This window comes from Ursus americanus, chromosome 1 (assembly GCF_024610735.1).
Source record: "Ursus americanus isolate L20-20 chromosome 1, mUrsAme1.1.p, whole genome shotgun sequence".
Taxonomy (NCBI): Eukaryota; Metazoa; Chordata; class Mammalia; order Carnivora; family Ursidae; genus Ursus; species Ursus americanus.
This window is the reverse complement of record NC_142127.1, coordinates 39,254,228-39,272,571: the sequence shown is the minus strand read 5'-3', so window position 1 is coordinate 39,272,571 and position 18,344 is coordinate 39,254,228. Positions and strand designations below refer to the sequence as shown.

At 34.4% G+C, this 18,344-nt stretch overlaps 2 protein-coding genes across 10 annotated transcripts in view; one reads left to right on the top strand and one right to left on the bottom strand.

Moving 5' to 3' along the window:
* Positions 1–9,538, top strand: part of LOC123781597 (CD302 antigen) — a 120,904-nt gene extending 111,366 nt beyond the window's left edge. For both annotated transcript variants that reach the window (XM_045781221.2, XM_087861869.1), the window contains 3 exons: positions 759–932; positions 2,288–2,314; positions 6,612–9,538. In XM_045781221.2, the coding sequence (XP_045637177.2) occupies positions 759–932; positions 2,288–2,314; positions 6,612–6,814 (404 nt within the window). In that variant the 3' untranslated portion in view covers positions 6,815–9,538. The remainder of the gene's footprint in view (positions 1–758; positions 933–2,287; positions 2,315–6,611) is intronic.
* A 59-nt stretch (positions 9,539–9,597) lies between these two features.
* MARCHF7 (membrane associated ring-CH-type finger 7) overlaps positions 9,598–18,344 on the bottom strand; it is a 48,898-nt gene continuing 40,151 nt past the window's right edge. For 3 of the 8 annotated variants that reach the window (XM_087861907.1, XM_045781278.2, XM_045781230.2), the window contains 3 exons: positions 18,184–18,293; positions 15,152–15,265; positions 13,033–13,561 (listed from right to left, as the gene is read on the bottom strand). In XM_087861907.1, the coding sequence (XP_087718033.1) occupies positions 13,382–13,561; positions 15,152–15,265; positions 18,184–18,293 (404 nt within the window). In that variant the 3' untranslated portion in view covers positions 13,033–13,381. The other 5 variants (XR_006776772.2, XR_006776774.2, XM_045781251.2 and 2 more) reach the window with 5 other exon arrangements.

Sequence of the window (18,344 nt, the reverse complement as noted above, 5' to 3'; positions counted from 1 at the left end):
TTTCACCTAGAAGAATCCAAGTTGATTCTTTTGTCTGGATTAAAATACGGTTCTAGGCTCAGTATTTTTGTAATATGGTAGGGATAAAGCTAAATCAGTGTCCCTGTAGAAAAGTCCCATAGAAAAGTACATAATTAACGAAATGAAACTACATTTACTATTAATATTTTAATTTTCTTGGCTATTTCCCCATTAAATGTTACTGTATTATTTTCAAAAACCTTTTTTTTTTAAGAGAAAAGGGAAGAGAGCACGAGCGAGAGAGAATCCCCACCAGGTTCCATGCCCAGTGCAGAGACCAAGACAGGGCTCGATCTCACAACCCTGAGATCATGACCTGAACTGAAACCAAGAGTCAGACGCTTAACCATCAGAGCCACCCAGGCGCCCATCCATGGAAACTTCTTCAACCAATACCTTTTTTTTTTTAAAGATTTTATTTGAGAGAGAGAGAGAGAGGAAGAGCGAGAGAAGGAGTGGGGTGGAGGGGTAGGGAGAGAGGGAGAGGCAGACTCCGATCTCCAAGATGGCGTGAACCAAAGGAGGGGCTTAACTGACTTAGCCACCCAAGCGTTCCTTGAACCAGTACCTTTGATTTGCTTGTACACAAGATATATTCTTCCTCCTAATTTAAATCCTACAACCAAAAGTTTTGAGCAGACATACCTTAGTAATTTCCCACCTTTAATCCTAGAACCTTTTCTATGGCTCTTACAGTTTAAAACTGTCATAATGATGAAAATATTCTTAACTGACAGATGCAAGTTTCAAGTGGTTTGATAAGTCAAATATGACATTTGATAAGTGGACAGACCAAGAAGATGGTGAGGATCTAGTTGACACCTGTGCCTTTTTGCACACCAAGACAGGTGAATGGAAAAAAGAAAATTGTGAACTTTCTTCTATGGAAGGAACCCTTTGTAAAGCAGCTAGTAAGTATAACTGAAGACTTTTTTCCATTCCTAGAGGGGTGGGGAAAGTAGGGCTGGTTTTAAAATAATTTTCTTTGAGACAGGGATGCCTCAGTAAATTAGAGGGAGTAAGAAAGACTTCAGAACATATTAGGATGGTTTGCTGTCACGTCTCTCAGAAGTCAAATGTGATTCTCTGACATTTCAGAGGTAGGACCAGATCATGTGAACCAGGCATACTTTTATCCTATCTGCTTGTACGTAAAAGCCTGCAAGAGGTTAAAAATTTCTTCCGTTGTTTGAAGGAATTATCATAGCTTCCTTGCAGTTGATTTAATTAAACAGAAATGGTGAAGGATACTTTGACTCCAGAATTCTAATGTTTACAAAGAATTTGACTCTGTACAAGTACTAACATCCTTTGTTTAGAAAAATAAAAAGTGTTGTAGTTTATAATTTATTCTGGATTAAAGTGTAATTTTTCTTCTGACCCATCAAAATGCTTTTCTTTTCTTTTTCCCAAGGGGTGAGCTCTGAACCTGGCCCCAGCCCCTGCCCTTCCATCCCCCCCCACCCCCCCCCACCCCTGGCCTCCAGCCGGCCCCTCCTCTCCATCAGAATGCTTTCTAATGAACATAATTATTGTGTCCCACAGTATGTGGTGTTATTGTTAAACGTCAAAGGTTGTTCTAAGTTTTACAATTGTTTTCTCATTAAAAACACTTAAAATTTCAAAATACGATTTTGGGATGCCTGAGACACACTGGCCATTTCCCCATTTTGCCTCTTTAGGATTGCCCCCTTCCTACTTCAGTGTAAACCAAAGCTATTTTTCCATTTACATCTTTTTTTTTTGCCTCAGCAGGGTTCTTAATTACAGTTTATAGTGACTATATTAAACTTCTCATAGTTTTAAGGTAGTAGAATTCAACTTCCAATATTTATTGAATTTTTAAAAAATTGTTTCTTTTCATGTACAAAGTCTCAGGGCACCATTATTTATAAACCAGATTTTCAAACTATCACTTTGAAACATCAGAAATAGTGAACAAATCCATACTCATGAGGTCACAGGTGTATACTTCACTAGCTTTGTTTTCTACAGACTCTACCAAAATTCTTACTTTCTTCACCTCTTCACTTTTTCTTGAGTTACCTAATCCTTTTCCGCCAACCAAGCTAATGCACTATGTTAGACCTCTGTTATCTTCTTTAAAAAAACAAAAAAACCTTTGTTCAAAATGGAAAACACAATTGACCAAGCAACAGAAATATGGATAAATAAGGGGTTCGTTTTTAACTATTCTGAAAGTGTTTAAAGGCAAACAGAATAAAGCATACTTCAATTTTAATTTTTATTTTCTTTTGTATTTTAGTCCCATATGAAAAGAAGTATTTGTCAGGTAAGTAATGGTCTTTTGTTGAAATTTTTCCCACAAGTAAAAATATATTAAGATTCTAATGTTAAAATATTAAAGACCCCTTAAAACTATATAACATAAAGTAGAACAACTTTTGTAAGAATTTAGAAAGGTCTCAGCTTTGTAATAAGACTTGACATTGTAAATATAACTGCAAGTTATGAATTTTTTAAACACCAAAAAATATTTCCCATTGAATTCCGTTTTGTTTTTAAAGGCAATCACTTTGCAATCTTTTATTTAAAAAAATTTGACCTCATAGTTGTAATTCATGAAGGGTTTACTGAATGCATTTTTTTTTTTTTTAAAGAACAGGCAATATTAACATGGCTCAAAAAGCAAAATTATAAGGCAAACACTGAAGTGTCTGTCTCCCATCTTGCCCCCATTTACCCTTATCCTTACTGGGCACACGTTCAGTTTCTTCTTTAAATGTCGTTTCTTTTGCCAAAATAAGCAAACTGAGATATAGGACTTATTTTGCCCATTTTATTCACTAATATATTCTAGGTATCTCTCCGTATCATTACCTAGAGACCGAACTTCCTCCTCCTTTACAACTGAATACTCTTCCATTGTATGGATACGTGTAGTTATTTAACCAGCTCCAGACCCTTGGCCTGTTTCTGAACATGTGCTATTACAGTGCTGCAATGAATGAATCTACCTTGTGCAAATACATCTAAGGATTAGATTCCCTGTAAATGGGTTGAAAGTGGATATAGAACTTGGATCAATACATTAAGAGGAACCGCACCATTCTGCATTCCCAGAAACAATGTTACAAAACTTGTGGATTTTTGCCAATTGGTTGTATAATTTTTAATCTATTTTTTTTTAGAGAGAGCATGTGCAAGGAGGGGAAGGGCAGAGGGGAGAGGCTGAGAATCTTAACAGGCTCCATGGTCAGCGTGGAGTCAGACACAGGGCTTGATCTCATGACCGAGATCATGACCTGAGCTGAAATCAAGAGTTGGACACTAAACCGAGCCATGCAGGCGCCCCATTTAATCTGAGGCGTAAGATGCAGAGATCTTAAGTGTATAGTTTGATGGTTGCCTCTGTATACACCTGGCTAACTACCTCTCAAATCAAGATACAGTACATTTGTTACACTAAAAATTTCCCTCATGCCCTTTCCCAATAAATGTAGCCCCTACCACCATCTATCCTAGTTAACTACTATTGAGTTCTGTCACCGTAGGTTAGTTGGTCGTTGTTAACATAAATATAATTCTACTGGCTTCTTTCAGTTTTTTTTTTAAGATTCACCCATGTTGTGTATATATCGTACCTATTTTACTGTTGCATAGTATTTTATAAATACATCACAATTTGTCCAATCTCTAGTTATGTATATTTGGATCATTTCCAGTTTGGTTACTACTATGGTAAGAGCTGCTTGTGAACATTCTCATTTGGACCCGTTTTGTCATTCTCCTGGAGGATATTCCAAAGGGTAGAATTGCAAGGTCAAAGGGTAGCTCATATGTTTAGCTTTACAGGAACCATCAAATGTTTTTCAAAGTGGCTGAACAGTTACATTCCTGTCAGTGTATGCAAGTTCTGTTTGCTCTACACATCCATCCCATGATAGCCAACCTGATTTTAGCCACTCAAATGTGATGTGTAGCGATCTGTCATTTTAATTTTCACTTCCCTGATGAATCATGTTGAGCACTCTAACACACTTAGCCATTTCAGTGTGTTCTTTAGTGATATGCCTCTTCAGGTTTTAGGTCCTTATTTCTAATTGGGTTGGCTTTCCGAATGGTAGTTTTTTTTTTTTTAATTCTGGATATGAGTTGTCACATGTATCGTGGATATTTTTTCTCTGTTTGGGGCTTGCTAGAACTATGATGGAAGAGGAGGAAAGGAGTGTTTGAGAGTTCATGTAGATAGTGGAGAATCAAGTTCTCTCTTCCATAGGGAATAAATATCAAAAAAAGCAAAGGGGGGGGGCACCTACCTGGTTGGCTCAGTTGGTAGATTATGTGGCTCTTGATCCTTGGGATAGTGAGTTCAAGCACCATGTTGGGTGTAGAGCTTACTTTAAAAATAAATCAAGGAAGGCACCACTTCATAGCCATTAGGTTGGCTATGTACAAAAACAAAACAAGAAAACAGAAAACAAGTGATGACAAGGATATGGAGAAAGTGGAACACTTGTGTATTACTGGTAAGAATGTAAAATGGTACAGACAATATGGTAGCTACTCAAAAAACTAAAAACAGAAATACCCGTGATCCAGCAACTCCACTTCTGGGTATATACCCGAAAGAAGTGAAAAGAGGTATCAAAGATTTGTACACCCATGTTCAGAGCAGCATTATTTACAAAAGCCAAAGGTGGAAGTTGCCAATCCCAAGTGTCCATCAACAGATGACTGGATAAGCAAAACACGGTGTATATACACCACAGAACATTATTTAGCCTTAAAAAAAGGCAATTCGAATACATCCTGCAACATGCATAAACTTGGAAGACATCAGATGCTAAGTGAAATAAGCAGGTCACAAAAGGACAAATACGATTTCATTCCAATTATATGAAGTACCTGGAGTAGTCGACCTCCTAGACAAGGTAAAATGCTGGATGGAGGGAGGGAAGAATGGGGCGTTATTGTTTAATATATAGAGTCTCAGGTTTGAAAGATGAAGAGTTCTATGGATAAATGGTGACACAATGTGAATGTACGTAATGGTATAGAACTGTCAACTTAAAAATGGTTAAGATGGTACATATTGTTATGTGTATTTTACATTAAAAAACTGAATCAAGAAAAGCCGTGTAAGCATGTTATTTATAAGCATGGAGGCAAATAACAGAAGTTAACAGGAATGGGAATGCAGGGTGAGGAGTAGTAGGGCAGGAGAAGCACAGTATTTTTTGTTACATATCTTGCAGAACTATGAATTTTAAGCTACGCACATGTATGCTGGGGGGGGGAATATATGCAGACTGAAATGTGTAGAAGAGTTGGTAGGTCTAAGTGGTTCTCAAAACCCTATTAGGAATAGCTGAAAGATCTGGCAACGTGTGATCTAGAGTGGTCTCTGAATTCATTAAAAAATACATTTCATAAATATGTTTAACTACTATGTGCCCTGCTTTCTTGATACATTTTTTTTTTTTCATCTGAAGGTCTTCAGTAAGAATACACCCACAGCTTAACAAATTGTGACCACTACAAACCTTTATTTTAGGACCAAAGAGGAGAGAATTCAGCTGTGGCCATTTACCTAACTCCTCCTGTGTTTTTTTAAAGAAGCCTGTCAATATTTTAAATAACATCAATGGCTCTCCCTCACTTTAACATGTAACTTTTGGCCAGATATTCTTTGCTAAGCTTTACATCATTTTAAAAGCATACCTCGAAGGAGGATATAGGTACATTCAAATAACCATAATGTAAAAATACATCTGTAAAGAGAAAATAATTTGAGATTTTTTTGGACATACTTTTGGGTGCTACCAAATATAATACAAATACCTTCCCCCCAAAGCATTTACCTCCTCCTAACTCCTAAACCAATTTCCCTGGACTAACTTACTAAAAGATTACAAGGGTTTTGAATAGCCAAGAACTGTTAAGGTTGTATATAATAAGAAATACACACAGATACTTGAATTAAATAATTTAAAAAAAACAAACAACAGGAGCACCCGGGTGGCTCAGGTCATGATCTCAGGGTCCTGGGATAGAGCCCTGTATTCCCTGCTCAGGGGGAAGTCTGCTTCTCCCTCTGTCTGCCCCTCCCCTACACGCATGCTCTCTCTCAAATAAATTAAAAAAATCTTCAAAAAAAAAAAAAAAAGGCTGGGGGAAGATACTTTATTGCCATTCCTGGTTTTTTCAGTGGAGCAAATTTTAAATGCTAAACACCAGATGAACCAATAAGCCTCATTAATGTAAACAAACCTCTAAAGACAACTAGTCTTGAAAAGAGCAGTAAATATAAAGTCTTAGACCAGGAAGTAAAAACCAAGGGAGAGAAAGAGAACTGTAGTATACCTGAGTGTGGGTGATTTCCATTTTAGGATCTTACAGTACAGTGGCAAATTTTAAAACTTAGTTAAAATCTCGAATGACAGTTCAAGCTAAGAAACATAGTAATTTTTTATTTTTATCAATGTGGGGAAATCCTCAAAATAGTCAAATATGTACATGATGAAATTATATTTGTGCTCCCCCAAGTGCAATACAAACAAGTGATTTCCGTGTGTGTGTGTATATATTTATATATGTATATATGTATTTTGTCTTTTCCTTTTCAGATAACCACATTTTAATATCAGCTTTGGTGATTGCTAGCACAGTAATTTTGACCGTTTTGGGAGCAATCGTTTGGTTCCTGTACAAAAGAAATTCGGATTCTGGTTTCACCACAGTTTTTTCAGCTGCACCCCAATCACCTTATAACGACGACTGTGTTTTGGTAGTTGCAGAAGAAAATGAGTATGCTGTTCAATTTGACTAAGATTTTGGAAATCTCAGATTAAGACGTCAAATACTTTGACAGTGATTCCTGTGCAGGACTTTAATGTAAAACCTGACAATGAAAATTATGGTTTTTACGGTTTATTACCTTAGTCCAGTAACATTCATTATTCTAATGTAATCACTGTGACAAAAATTGATCTTTAGGTTCTTATAAGAACAAATTTTTAAAAAAAGAAATGATCATAGATATAATTTAGTAGTTTTAACCATTTCCCTAAAATGCACCCTTCACTTGAAAAAGTTTAAAATAAAGCCCAAAATAGTAAAGCAGATAAAAATAAAAACCCAGTCTACTGCTCTATCTTCCTTCCCATTTAGTTGAACCATTAGGTTATAGCTGAATTAACAAAAACAGAAAACTACCTACCACTGTAGTTTTAGCAATCACCATGTCTCTCCCAGTTTCTAGGTCTTGCTCCTTTATTAATAAACAAGATATGGGAAATAAAAGACCGTTAAATAGATCCTGTACATTCAGATATCACACATGCTATTTACTATGGCAGATAATTCCTCTAATATTTTTATCTTCCTGAGTTAGATGTAGAAAATATGGTAGATTTTAAGGAGCCCATATTCCACATAATTTTACAATTTCATTACTTTTAGAACATCACTTTGGACCAGAAATAGTATTTAGCACTGATCACAAATGGTTAGAACTTCAATGAAATTTATTATAAATTTTTTGAAACAATAAGTTTACAGCCATACCAGGAAGGTGTGGAGGAAGCTGGCAGTGAGGCTAACACTTTTACCACAGAGCCCTTTTAAGGATTTTTCTCCTACCACCAGATCTGTTCCTCTAAGGTATCTCATGCCCTCCAACTACTGATGAATTAGCCATTCAATGACATGAAAACTAAGCAAAAACTGTAGAAACACACTACATACTACTGTAGTGGTGATGCTCAAAGTTTTCAGTAAATGTACATTTTAAGACAAAGGTGAAATTAATCATTTTAGGGGTAAGAAATGAAAAGGAAAGCTGAAGCAAGAGTGATTTTCCTTAGCATCCTTTATAGCTTAAAAATATGAAAAGATAAAGAATACAGAGTTCATATAAAATCAGACTTACTGTATTTAGAAACTTGAAAGCTCAAAGAAGTTCTCTCTCCCCCTAACCCACATGCCATCAGTGATCTTATGGGGAGATACACTGTCTCTCATGCTTGACCAATGGCAACAAAAAGTCCCAGCTTGTGCCATGTTTCCATTGGCACCATGAATAACATCCTTCATCACAACTGACGGCACTATTTTTTATTGACACAGGACAAACCACGGAGTGATGACAGGACTATACAGTGTGGCTATGTGGTACTAACGAGTAAATGTTACTCTAGCTGTAGTACGCAAAACGATCACGCTCCGTAAGAGCTTTAAATTTCTGAGATCTTGGATACTATTTTATTACTGATAAACTATTAAGAGTGGTACAAATAGCGAACAGACTGGAATTCCTTCCTACTTTTTCTATTCAAGTTCTTCCAGTCCTTTAAGAACTAGGAGTGATCTTAACACTTCCTTAAAACTTTCTCTAGTAGTCAAATTTCTATAATGTCCAATATGGTAGCCACAAGCTACAAGTGGCTATTTAAATAAATTAAATGTAACTTTAAGTTCGGTTCCCTAGTGGCACTAGGCACACTTCAAATGCTCAAAACATATGTAGTTAGTAGCTACCATATTAGGCAAGACAAATTAGAAAACATTTCTATTATCACAAAGTTTTATTGGACAGTGCTACTCCAGAATCTCCCCCTTCCACTCAACTCCCATACGACTAATTTTCTTCTGTTCATTTTGATAACTTCTACCCAGTGGTAGCTCTTCCAAAATGGCTGTTTTAACCTGATTTAATTTTCCATATTTGACTTCATTTTTCAAGAAAGTCCTTAGAGGTCCCTTGTACTGAAGTGTTAAATCTTAATTTTCTTCATATATCAGAACACCTGTAACCAGCCCTTTTATCTATTTGGTGGTCAACAGCTAACTGGATTGTTCAAATCTGCATGTATTTTTAACATTAAGAGTAACATAAACGTGCTTGTTTACATTCAAAATGTATAAATTACTTTTTTGAACATCTTGGTTCTAGCTAATAAGGACAATATAAATTCTTATATTTGGCAAGTATCTAGAGAGACTATTACTTTTAACTTCATTTTCCTAGGAATTTGCATTTTGTAATGAATAGCATATGGTCTCTATTTGTTTAGGGTTTAAAAGTTAACAACAATGAAAAGACCTTCCTTCCTTATTCCCTCTAATTCACACTTACAGGCTATTGCAAGATTATACAACACTGAAATATGAAATAGTAAGTAGTACTAAGGAACTACAAGAATACTATCAAGCTCAAGCCACTGCCTATCTGTGTCATTAGCATTTAATATAACAAAACTATAAACTGCATGCCAATGGAATGTTTTCTACTATTTAAATTTTTAAAAGTTTGATGGGTTAATCAGAAGATACTTAATTTTCATGCTGAGTTCTATTAATAGTGTAAATGTTTCAAACTCGAAGCATCCCTGAAAACCCAGACAATATATACTGGACCTGGCATCCTTAAATTCTGTATTTTTTCTTTAAGGCAATGCAAAGGTAACTGGTGAGTTGAGCAAATGTTTTAGAAACAGTTATGTATTTTTGTATGAAACAGGATTTTACTTTTTAATAAAGTTCTTGGCTCTAAGGTTTGAAGTCTACTCTGAGCACCAATTTAAAAGGACACATTTCAAACTATAAAGCAAATCAATCAGTATGCACTTTATTTCCAGCCAAGGTTTTACATGAAGACCAACATACTGTGTGGGCAAACTGTTGATTCACATCTGAGAAATTACATGGTTTCTACTTAGTTTCTGAAAATGTAGTTTGTTGCCATAACACAAGACTTTATTTAATCTGAAAACACCTGAAGGTGTTTAAAAGTGTATCAGGGTGTTGACAGAGGAAATATACAGTGTTATGAAAGGATACACAACTCATGACCACAGTGTAGATCTGTTCATGGTGAATAGGTAATGTTAATCTGTTCTCCAAAAGCAGTGAAAAATATTAAGTCACTAAATAAATGCTCAGAATTACCAAGGAACAGTTAAAAACGACCAGGATCCAAACAGGTTATTTATATTTATCTATAAAGAAGTGACAACACTAAAAAACACATTGAAAACCAGTGTTTTAAACTTTAAATGTGGGATTTAAAAATATTCCGTTAACTTGAGATTGCAATAATTTTTTTTCCAAATAGCGTTTGATGGGCAATTCTGATATAGTTTACAGCTGTAATATTCCTAAAAGGAATATCTACATACTATGGCCTATCAAATATAATCTGCATTTTGCAAATCAATACAAAAATTTATCCATCATTTATACATTTTATACTTATATACTTTTTAAAAATTAGGTTTTATTGCTAAGTGAATTTAGAACTCATATTAAATTTGGAAACCTAATATAATGCTTTCATAACTTACTCCCCAATTGATTTTTTAGAAACACTGGAAGCAAATGATTATGAAAATGAGACTGCAACGTAAGGCATTTTGAAAGGAAAAATAATTAGGTGCCATTTGCCATTTTATTTCAAAAGCATATTTTGTCCCACTTTTTTCACTAGCAAGAGACTAAAACATGAACCATTTTTCATAAATAGGACTACAGTAATCAGAACACAAAAAAGAGTCGTCAGCTTTGCTTAGATATCTAAAACAAGGGTAACGCTTTCCCACTCACCTAAAAGAAAAATACTTTTTGATTACCAATTTATAAACATCAGATTCACACTGGCCATGTTAAAAGGTCCAGCAGAATTTTAATTCAGCAATACTAGAGAATGAATATATATATATACAGGACATCTGTGTGTGTGTATATATATACTCATTATATATATATATATATATATTCATTATATATATATATGTATATATAGTCAATGTATTCAATAGGCATTCCCCCACAAAATTAAATTCACACTTAATTGCCAGTTTTAATAAACACTTGTTCACAGATCATCCATTTGTCTTATATGAAGTTAGGCAATATCAAATGTTCTGTTATGGTCTCCATCTTCTTCGGAATCATCCTCTGAAGCTGTTGAAAGAAAACAGGATGATCAAGAATGATTTTAAGGGGGATGAGAATGGAAAGGTAAATATGAAGCCAGAATATAGCAATGACTTGTAAAATAAAAATCCCAATTTAGTATACTGTTTGGTCATAATGGTAAGTTACGACAGGGTTAGGGTGGTCTGACTGTGGGTGATGCCCAACCACAATGCTCCCACCCCCACATCTTTTTGTTAGGTTAGTTTTTATAAAAATGAAAATGCTTAAAAATGTGCTTCAAGAAACGTCTTCTAAAAAGCTGAGATCAATCTGTGTTCATAGTAGCTAATGATGTAGACACTAGAGAAAAAATGAACTTATGGCAAGTGCTCTCACACACCTGAGTAGAATCTGGTTTATTACTGCTGCATGTTTGATGCATCCGATGAGAATGAAAAAAAATGTACACAGAAGAGGTTATGGGTGTTCTTGAAATTTACATCAAAGCTATGTCTATACAATGCCAAGAAAAGCTCTATTTAGTCAAAAATGCTTTATATAGACACAGCCGAAGTTAAACTAATTGGATTCAATAAAAACCTTTTGCTGAGATTATTCCTGTGCCTCCACGTTGTCAGAAACATCACTTTTGCAATATTTCTGACATCAATTTATTATTAAAGTAGCCCAGAAGTTTAGAATACATATCCTGGAATGTCACCAGGAAGGACATAAGTAAAAAAAAACTATGTATTCTATAAACTGTTCTGTGTGTTGAGGAAAATGGAAGTTCACTAAAATAAACACCCAACCAGCATTTCCCCTATTATCAAGGGCAAAACGATTAAATGTATACTCTTCTTGTGTCAATACTGGACCCAGTATTTAAGAGCACCCAGCAAATGGAATCAACAAAAAAAAGAATGCTACATGTATGGATGGACTTAAGTTTACACATTTCTGTCTAGCAGAAATCTTAAATCCATTTTTAATGGCATCAAGCATATACTTAGCTCATGAATGAGTAAATCCTATGGTTAAGTTTCATGTTGTATCATGGAGAAATACCAAACTAAAAAATAAAACAGCTTTTCATTTCAGGGAACTTCTCATGTTTTCTATTTGGTTAACTCCACAGGAGAAGAAAATTCAGTCAGAACCAACTCTTAGAACATATGAAAACTCTGGTACTTAGGAGTAAGCTTGCAGCACCCACATCTTTCACTCACAGCTGAGTTTGGGCATATTTCACCCTCCATTTTTCTCACATGTTGGGAGTAGACACTGCTATGTTTAGGAAACTAAATTCTAAATGAGAATGTTAGTTTAAAAACAAAACAAAAAACAAAACAAGCAAACTGGGGAAAATATACAGTGAAACAAATTACTAGCATCACATCTGGCAAAGTATAAATCATAATTTACCAAAAAAGAGATCTCTGTGTTAGACAACACAAGGGATCCGAACTAAGAAGGTATAAAAGAAAAAGTATTCATACCAAATGAATTCCCATTTTGTATACCACTCAGTCCTTTATATGCCATTTTCACACATACTGAAATGTGAAAATGCATTATCTAGTTGTACACCTCTAATCCTCTCAAAACTTAAAAATAGTACAGACTTAATGACAAAAATCCATGTTTTAGAATATTCAAGGCATTAAAAGGTTCCCATGAAGACCAAGTCCCTCTCAAACTTTACTTCAAAGGATGCTGAGCTCTCCCTAAAGGTAAAAACATTACGCACACTACAGATAACACTCCAAGTGTTCTGAAGAAGAGTACAGAAGATAATCAAGTGGAGAATCGTATTTTATACACTTCAGAGTGTAATGGAATCTGATCATGGGGAGCCAGTTGCTTTAGGAGAAAAAGTACAACAGGTAGGGTAATCCTGGATTCCCAGGAACTGTTTCAGAGCCACCAATATCTGTGCCCACCTGATACGAAGCACCCTGGAGGTTGTAGGACTTTGAGGTTAAGCTGTGCAGATGCCTGTAAAGATTTGGGCATTAAGTGCCTTCACATAGGAGCCCAGGCAGAAGTCCTAATGCTGGAACGTGATCTTAAGAGATTGGAGCTGCTGGCGGAGCTGGCTGCCTATTAAAGGTCCATGAGGACCTGAACAAGGAGCAAAAAAAACACTATGGCTTCTGTTATAGACTCAGAATTAGGAATCTTTCACCCCTATTTTCCTATAACTATAAACAAACCCAGGGAAAACCTTTAATGATCTGACAAAGCTGAGTAACAAGTAAAATTTCATACACACACACAAATCTGATTTAGAAGTGTGATCTGAGCAGTAAATGTGTTCTTTTTGATTAAAAGTTTTAAAATTAAGGTGTTCAAAAATAAAATTTTATTTAAAATGAAATACTTTAAATACACTCTCTGTACCTTAAAATAGAATTTTTAAAAAAAAAATATGCTTTAAAAAAACTGTCAGTTGCCCAACCCATCTTTCCCAAGTCAATTATTTTGTTATTATTAAGCCTATAAATGAAGCTCTAATTTGGTAGAAAGAATATACAGTTAGGTTTTGCTCTGTGGGTTTAATTTGCAAAAGTAAATTCAACAAGTCTGGGAAGGGGAAATTCCACCTACTTTCGAGATCTTCCATATGTGCCTGAAGAGTTCTTGCAAGGTTAATAAACTAGAAACAATGCAGAAAGAAATACAGTAGTTTAAATGTTGCAAATGGATCTAAAAAGAGAATCAGTATAGGAGATTCATTTCTACTTAAAAAAGTCAAACACCATTTTAAGCCTTTAAATAGGGGTCTTTCTACCCCCACATCAAAAATTACAAGCTTAGGAAATTATCTTTTAAATGTTGTATATAATCATTATATAAATGGTCATGGAGAAATCATGAATCGTGTAGAAACTGAAAACAGATACAATAATTTTATCCAATGGCATTCTGTCTCCTTGCATAAATACAACACCTCAAAAAATTACGGAGAAAAAAAAATTAAAACCATTACAGTTTGGACACAAATGCATTCACTTTTAGTGGTCAATTAAAAAAAAAAAAAAACCAGAACAAAACAGGAATAATCAATATTTTCCTGCCTAAATTTGATAGCTCCAGAAGTATTTTAATTCAGTAAAGACTTCCACTTGAATATAATTTCTATCTTTTACAAAGGCATGAATCCAACAGATCTTATTATATGCATTACATAAGGTTTCTTCATTTTAAAAAGTCACCTTTTAAGAAATAATTTTATGGCATTTACTAAATTTAGGTTCTACGATTTCTTAAGTTCTTAGAAGTCAAGAGATCTTTGCTCAAACTCTGAATGATCTTGATAGCTCATTCTTTATTCTCTCAGTGATAATAATCTGTCCAAAAGACTCACAGGAATAATGTTCACACGATTACAGAAAAATTTTTTTTTTTTTTAACCAATTTAGAAGCAGTGTATGTATTGGTTATTTGATAATTTTCAAAATAAAATAGAAACATTACATCTCACCAGAAACTTGGCTCTATTTTTATCATCAGAGTGAACATTTATTTTAAAAATAGTTTGAAGTATATGTTTATGAACACATTACAAGATATGAAGTGTTCACAATGCTAGAGTAATGAGATGTAGACCGAGCCCCTGCCAGACAAAACGGGCAAGGCAGCAGAGTATAAACTTCCTTCGGTATGCTGAGGTAAGCAGTATCACTTTATTTATGAGCACTTAAAAGACAGCTAGCTCAAGTGTTACATTAAGATAAGAGTGAAGAGAGTAAACACACAATAGTCCCTATCTTCAGTAGTTTGTAATATGAATGCTTAAAAATTAGTACACTAGTAATCTTTTATAGGATAGTAACAAATGAAATTGAAGTTAATTTCCCATACTCTCTTGGTTTTTGGAGTTCAATTTCAATGTCAGGTTTCTAAGTTGTAATAATGAGTTGGATTTTCCCTCCCAAATTCAAAAGAGCATTTCCCCTAGGTGTTTTCAATTCCATCCCTGTTTTCCACTGAAATATATTCCAATTACCTTCAAGAGCTAGAAAATTACTTCTCTAAAAATAGCTTTGTGAAAAAATTAGGCTGTTTGATACAGAAGAAAGACAGCAATTTCTATTAAATCTACAATAACTTTATTTTTAAGATACATTTTAATATAAGAGCTCCCCAAAGAAAATAGAATGTGAACATATAAAACAATGTGCTTTCCAAAGCAAACCCTTGCAGCATCGCACCCTCCCTTTCCCCCCACTCCAATATTACTTACTCGGACACGTGTGCTTGGTTCATTTGTATTTCCCATCATATCAGAAAAGCTTTGTTCGCACAAGTGCAATAACACAACTAGGTAGAGACCAGAGCTGATAAACTCATACTCAGCCTTCAACAGGGAAGCAAACAAGAGAAAAAGAAAAATATGGAGAATGAAAAATTAGTAGAATGAGATTGACTACTCATAGTATACTGATAAACTAGAGGAAATGTATTTATATCCAGTTCCTAGGAAGGGATACAGAGCCATGTATTAAAAAAAAAAGAAATAAAAAGCTATTCTTCATAGCTTCATAAAATTTTACTAATGCTATATAATGTGTTCAAATAGTCTTTCTTTATGTAATTATCTATGTAAAAGTGGGAAAAATCATTTGATGGTAGAATGAATGCTCTTGTTCCCTAGAAAGCTCAAAATAGATTTCTTTACACAGATGGCTGTAACTGTTTACCTAAAAATTAGCATTTCATCTACAGCTATATCAATATATTACAGAACTAAAATCCTATTCTGATAGGTCAAGTGTTTCTTATGCAATTTAACTAACCTAAAGGCAACAGCAAATATAAAAATGAACTTAAAAAAAGATAGTAAAGTAACTTCCAGATATCAATAGCATAGAAATTTGCAGTGGGCAAAAATAGTTCTTTGGTTCAAAGAGCTTCTGTTGTTTTGAAGCTAAGAATACAAAACATGAATATATCGTGTTATTAAAAATCTAATCTGTTCTTCTAACATAACAAAATAAAAATCATTTTAAAAAATCTAATCTGTTCTGTAATTGTTAAACAGTGAACTATCTGTAAATTGCATCATTTTTGATAATTAACTTATCTGAAATTAAGAACTGTATGTTCTTGGTACAAACTCGAGCGAGTTACTGATTACAGATTCTTCAAAATACTCAAATTTCAAACTGATTAAAAGTTTCTCTAAATATTTCATTAATTGCTTATTTTTAACTTAAAAGGAAATCATGTATCTAAGAAGATTAAAAGAAGAGTTTAATGGTTATCACCTTGAAAAAGATGAAGGCATTGGATAATGAAAAAATAAACTGTATTTAAATAAGGGTAGTTGTCAGGCCACTAGAATCCATGATTCACAAAGAACAAAGATGTTAAAGCCAGGAAGCTTAATCAAGACTGTCATTTTTATAATGACTCCACCTAGTATTTCCTAACACCTCTAAATTATTTAAGAGGCGGGTCATTAAAATCCTTGAAGAACAATAAAAACATTCCCAGCTATACTGAAAAGCCAAAAACCACCTTCAAGAGACATGACGGGAGCCCCTAAGAAAGAACGGCAGGAGAAAACCATCCTTTGAAACCTATTCAAATTTTGAGAAGACAAAAACAAAAACAAAAAAAACCCCAAGAACAAAAACAAAAAAACCCACAAAATTCTTTGCATTATTCCACCTTTCCATACTTTCCCCCACTATTATTTAAAATACCAATGTCCAGCTGTCTAGACAGACATCTTAAGAATTTAAGACAGTTCCTTACTGAAGTGGTATTCCCTTTCGAGTACCTTTTGGAGTGTTCTTCATTGAAGAATAAAACAATAATTAACATTAGAGTAGCATCTGTACTATAGCAACTGCCTAATGTTTCATTCATTAGATCGGTAACTCTTAACCTGGATATAAGCAATCAGCTTCAAAAGATCTGGGAATCCCTAAAACTATATACAGATTTTGTGTCTATGTATATTTTGTAAGGAGTGTTTCTGGTCTTAACCTGATTTTCAAAGGGTATCCATATTCCCACATTTAAAAAGTGAAGAGTGTCCACAAAAGATCATATATTGCATGTTTCCATTTATATAAAATATCCAGAATAGATAATCCATAGAGACAGAACACAGACTGGTGGTTACCAGGGGATGGGAGAAGGGGGAGGGAGCAACTGCTTAATGGGTATAGGATTTTCGTTTAGAGAGGAAAATGTCCTGCAACCAGATGGAGGTGATGGTTGCAAAGCACTGCAAATGTACTAGAACCAATAAACTGTTTACCTTAAAATGGCTACTTTAAACTTCATTCAACTAAAAAAAGGGGGGCAAGGTGTCCATTACTCCTTCATTTAAAAAGTGTTTTTCCAGCATTCATGCATTCTCTTTCCATCATATCTCTTTTTATCACAAATATGCTAAGCACACTTGGATAGTATGGCCCTAGAGTCATCCTTGAAATCTCTTTCAACATTGTCCCCCCTCCCCTGAATTTTCCTTTAAAAAGGGAAAAATACTGAGCTCTAATCTTCAGGAAAAAAGAGTAATCAAATCAATGGGGGGTGGGGATGAGAAGTAGTGATCAATACATACCAAAAAATCTGAGAAATGAGAGGAAAATATTTGAAATAAAATCTTAATATGATCGGAGAAATCCCGACATTATTCATTATGTAAGTAACAGCATGACTGTAGTGATACAATACTGAAGGAAAGAGAAACAATGTGAACTTGGAACAAATGATTTCATATAAGATAACTCGGTCAACATAAAGGTGGAAGCGGGAATAGGGGGAAATAGGGAGGGTAGAGGGAACCAGACAGGAGGAAGAATGGGGGCGTTAGATACGTAGGTAAAAAAATTATTCCCAACATAAAAAATACAGAGCTAGGATGCAGATCTGTGGACTGGTGTTTCAATTATTTTCCGGACTCAGGCATTCACAACTGAGACAGCTATGGGGAGAGAAGGCTGACATTACTACTCTGGGACTAATTTCCTAAGCTTTTATTATTTTCAGGTTTACTTAGAAAGCATATGATGAATTTTACCTTAAACTTAAAATCTGTGACTTGGTTATTTGCCTTTCACTTTAAAAAGTTAGGGGAAAAATAATACAAAATTATAAAATCATATAACACCTTATGTAATAACAGAATTAATTATATTAAAAACATTACTATTATTATTTCAATGCAGGTTTTCTGACCATGATTTAATCTTTTCTTCAAGAGTTGTCCTTTATGCATAGAATAGACACTTACCAAATTAGGCAAAATATACTAACTTGTTCATTTGCATGAGCTCTATGTAGTTCATGAATATCAAAATCCTCCAGGTTAAGCTGCAACTTCTCTTTACAGAGTTCACAGGTGGTTACAGCCTCTAAAGAAGAACCTGGCAAAATTAAAAGTAGAGCTTAGTTCTACTATGTCTCCACAAAACATT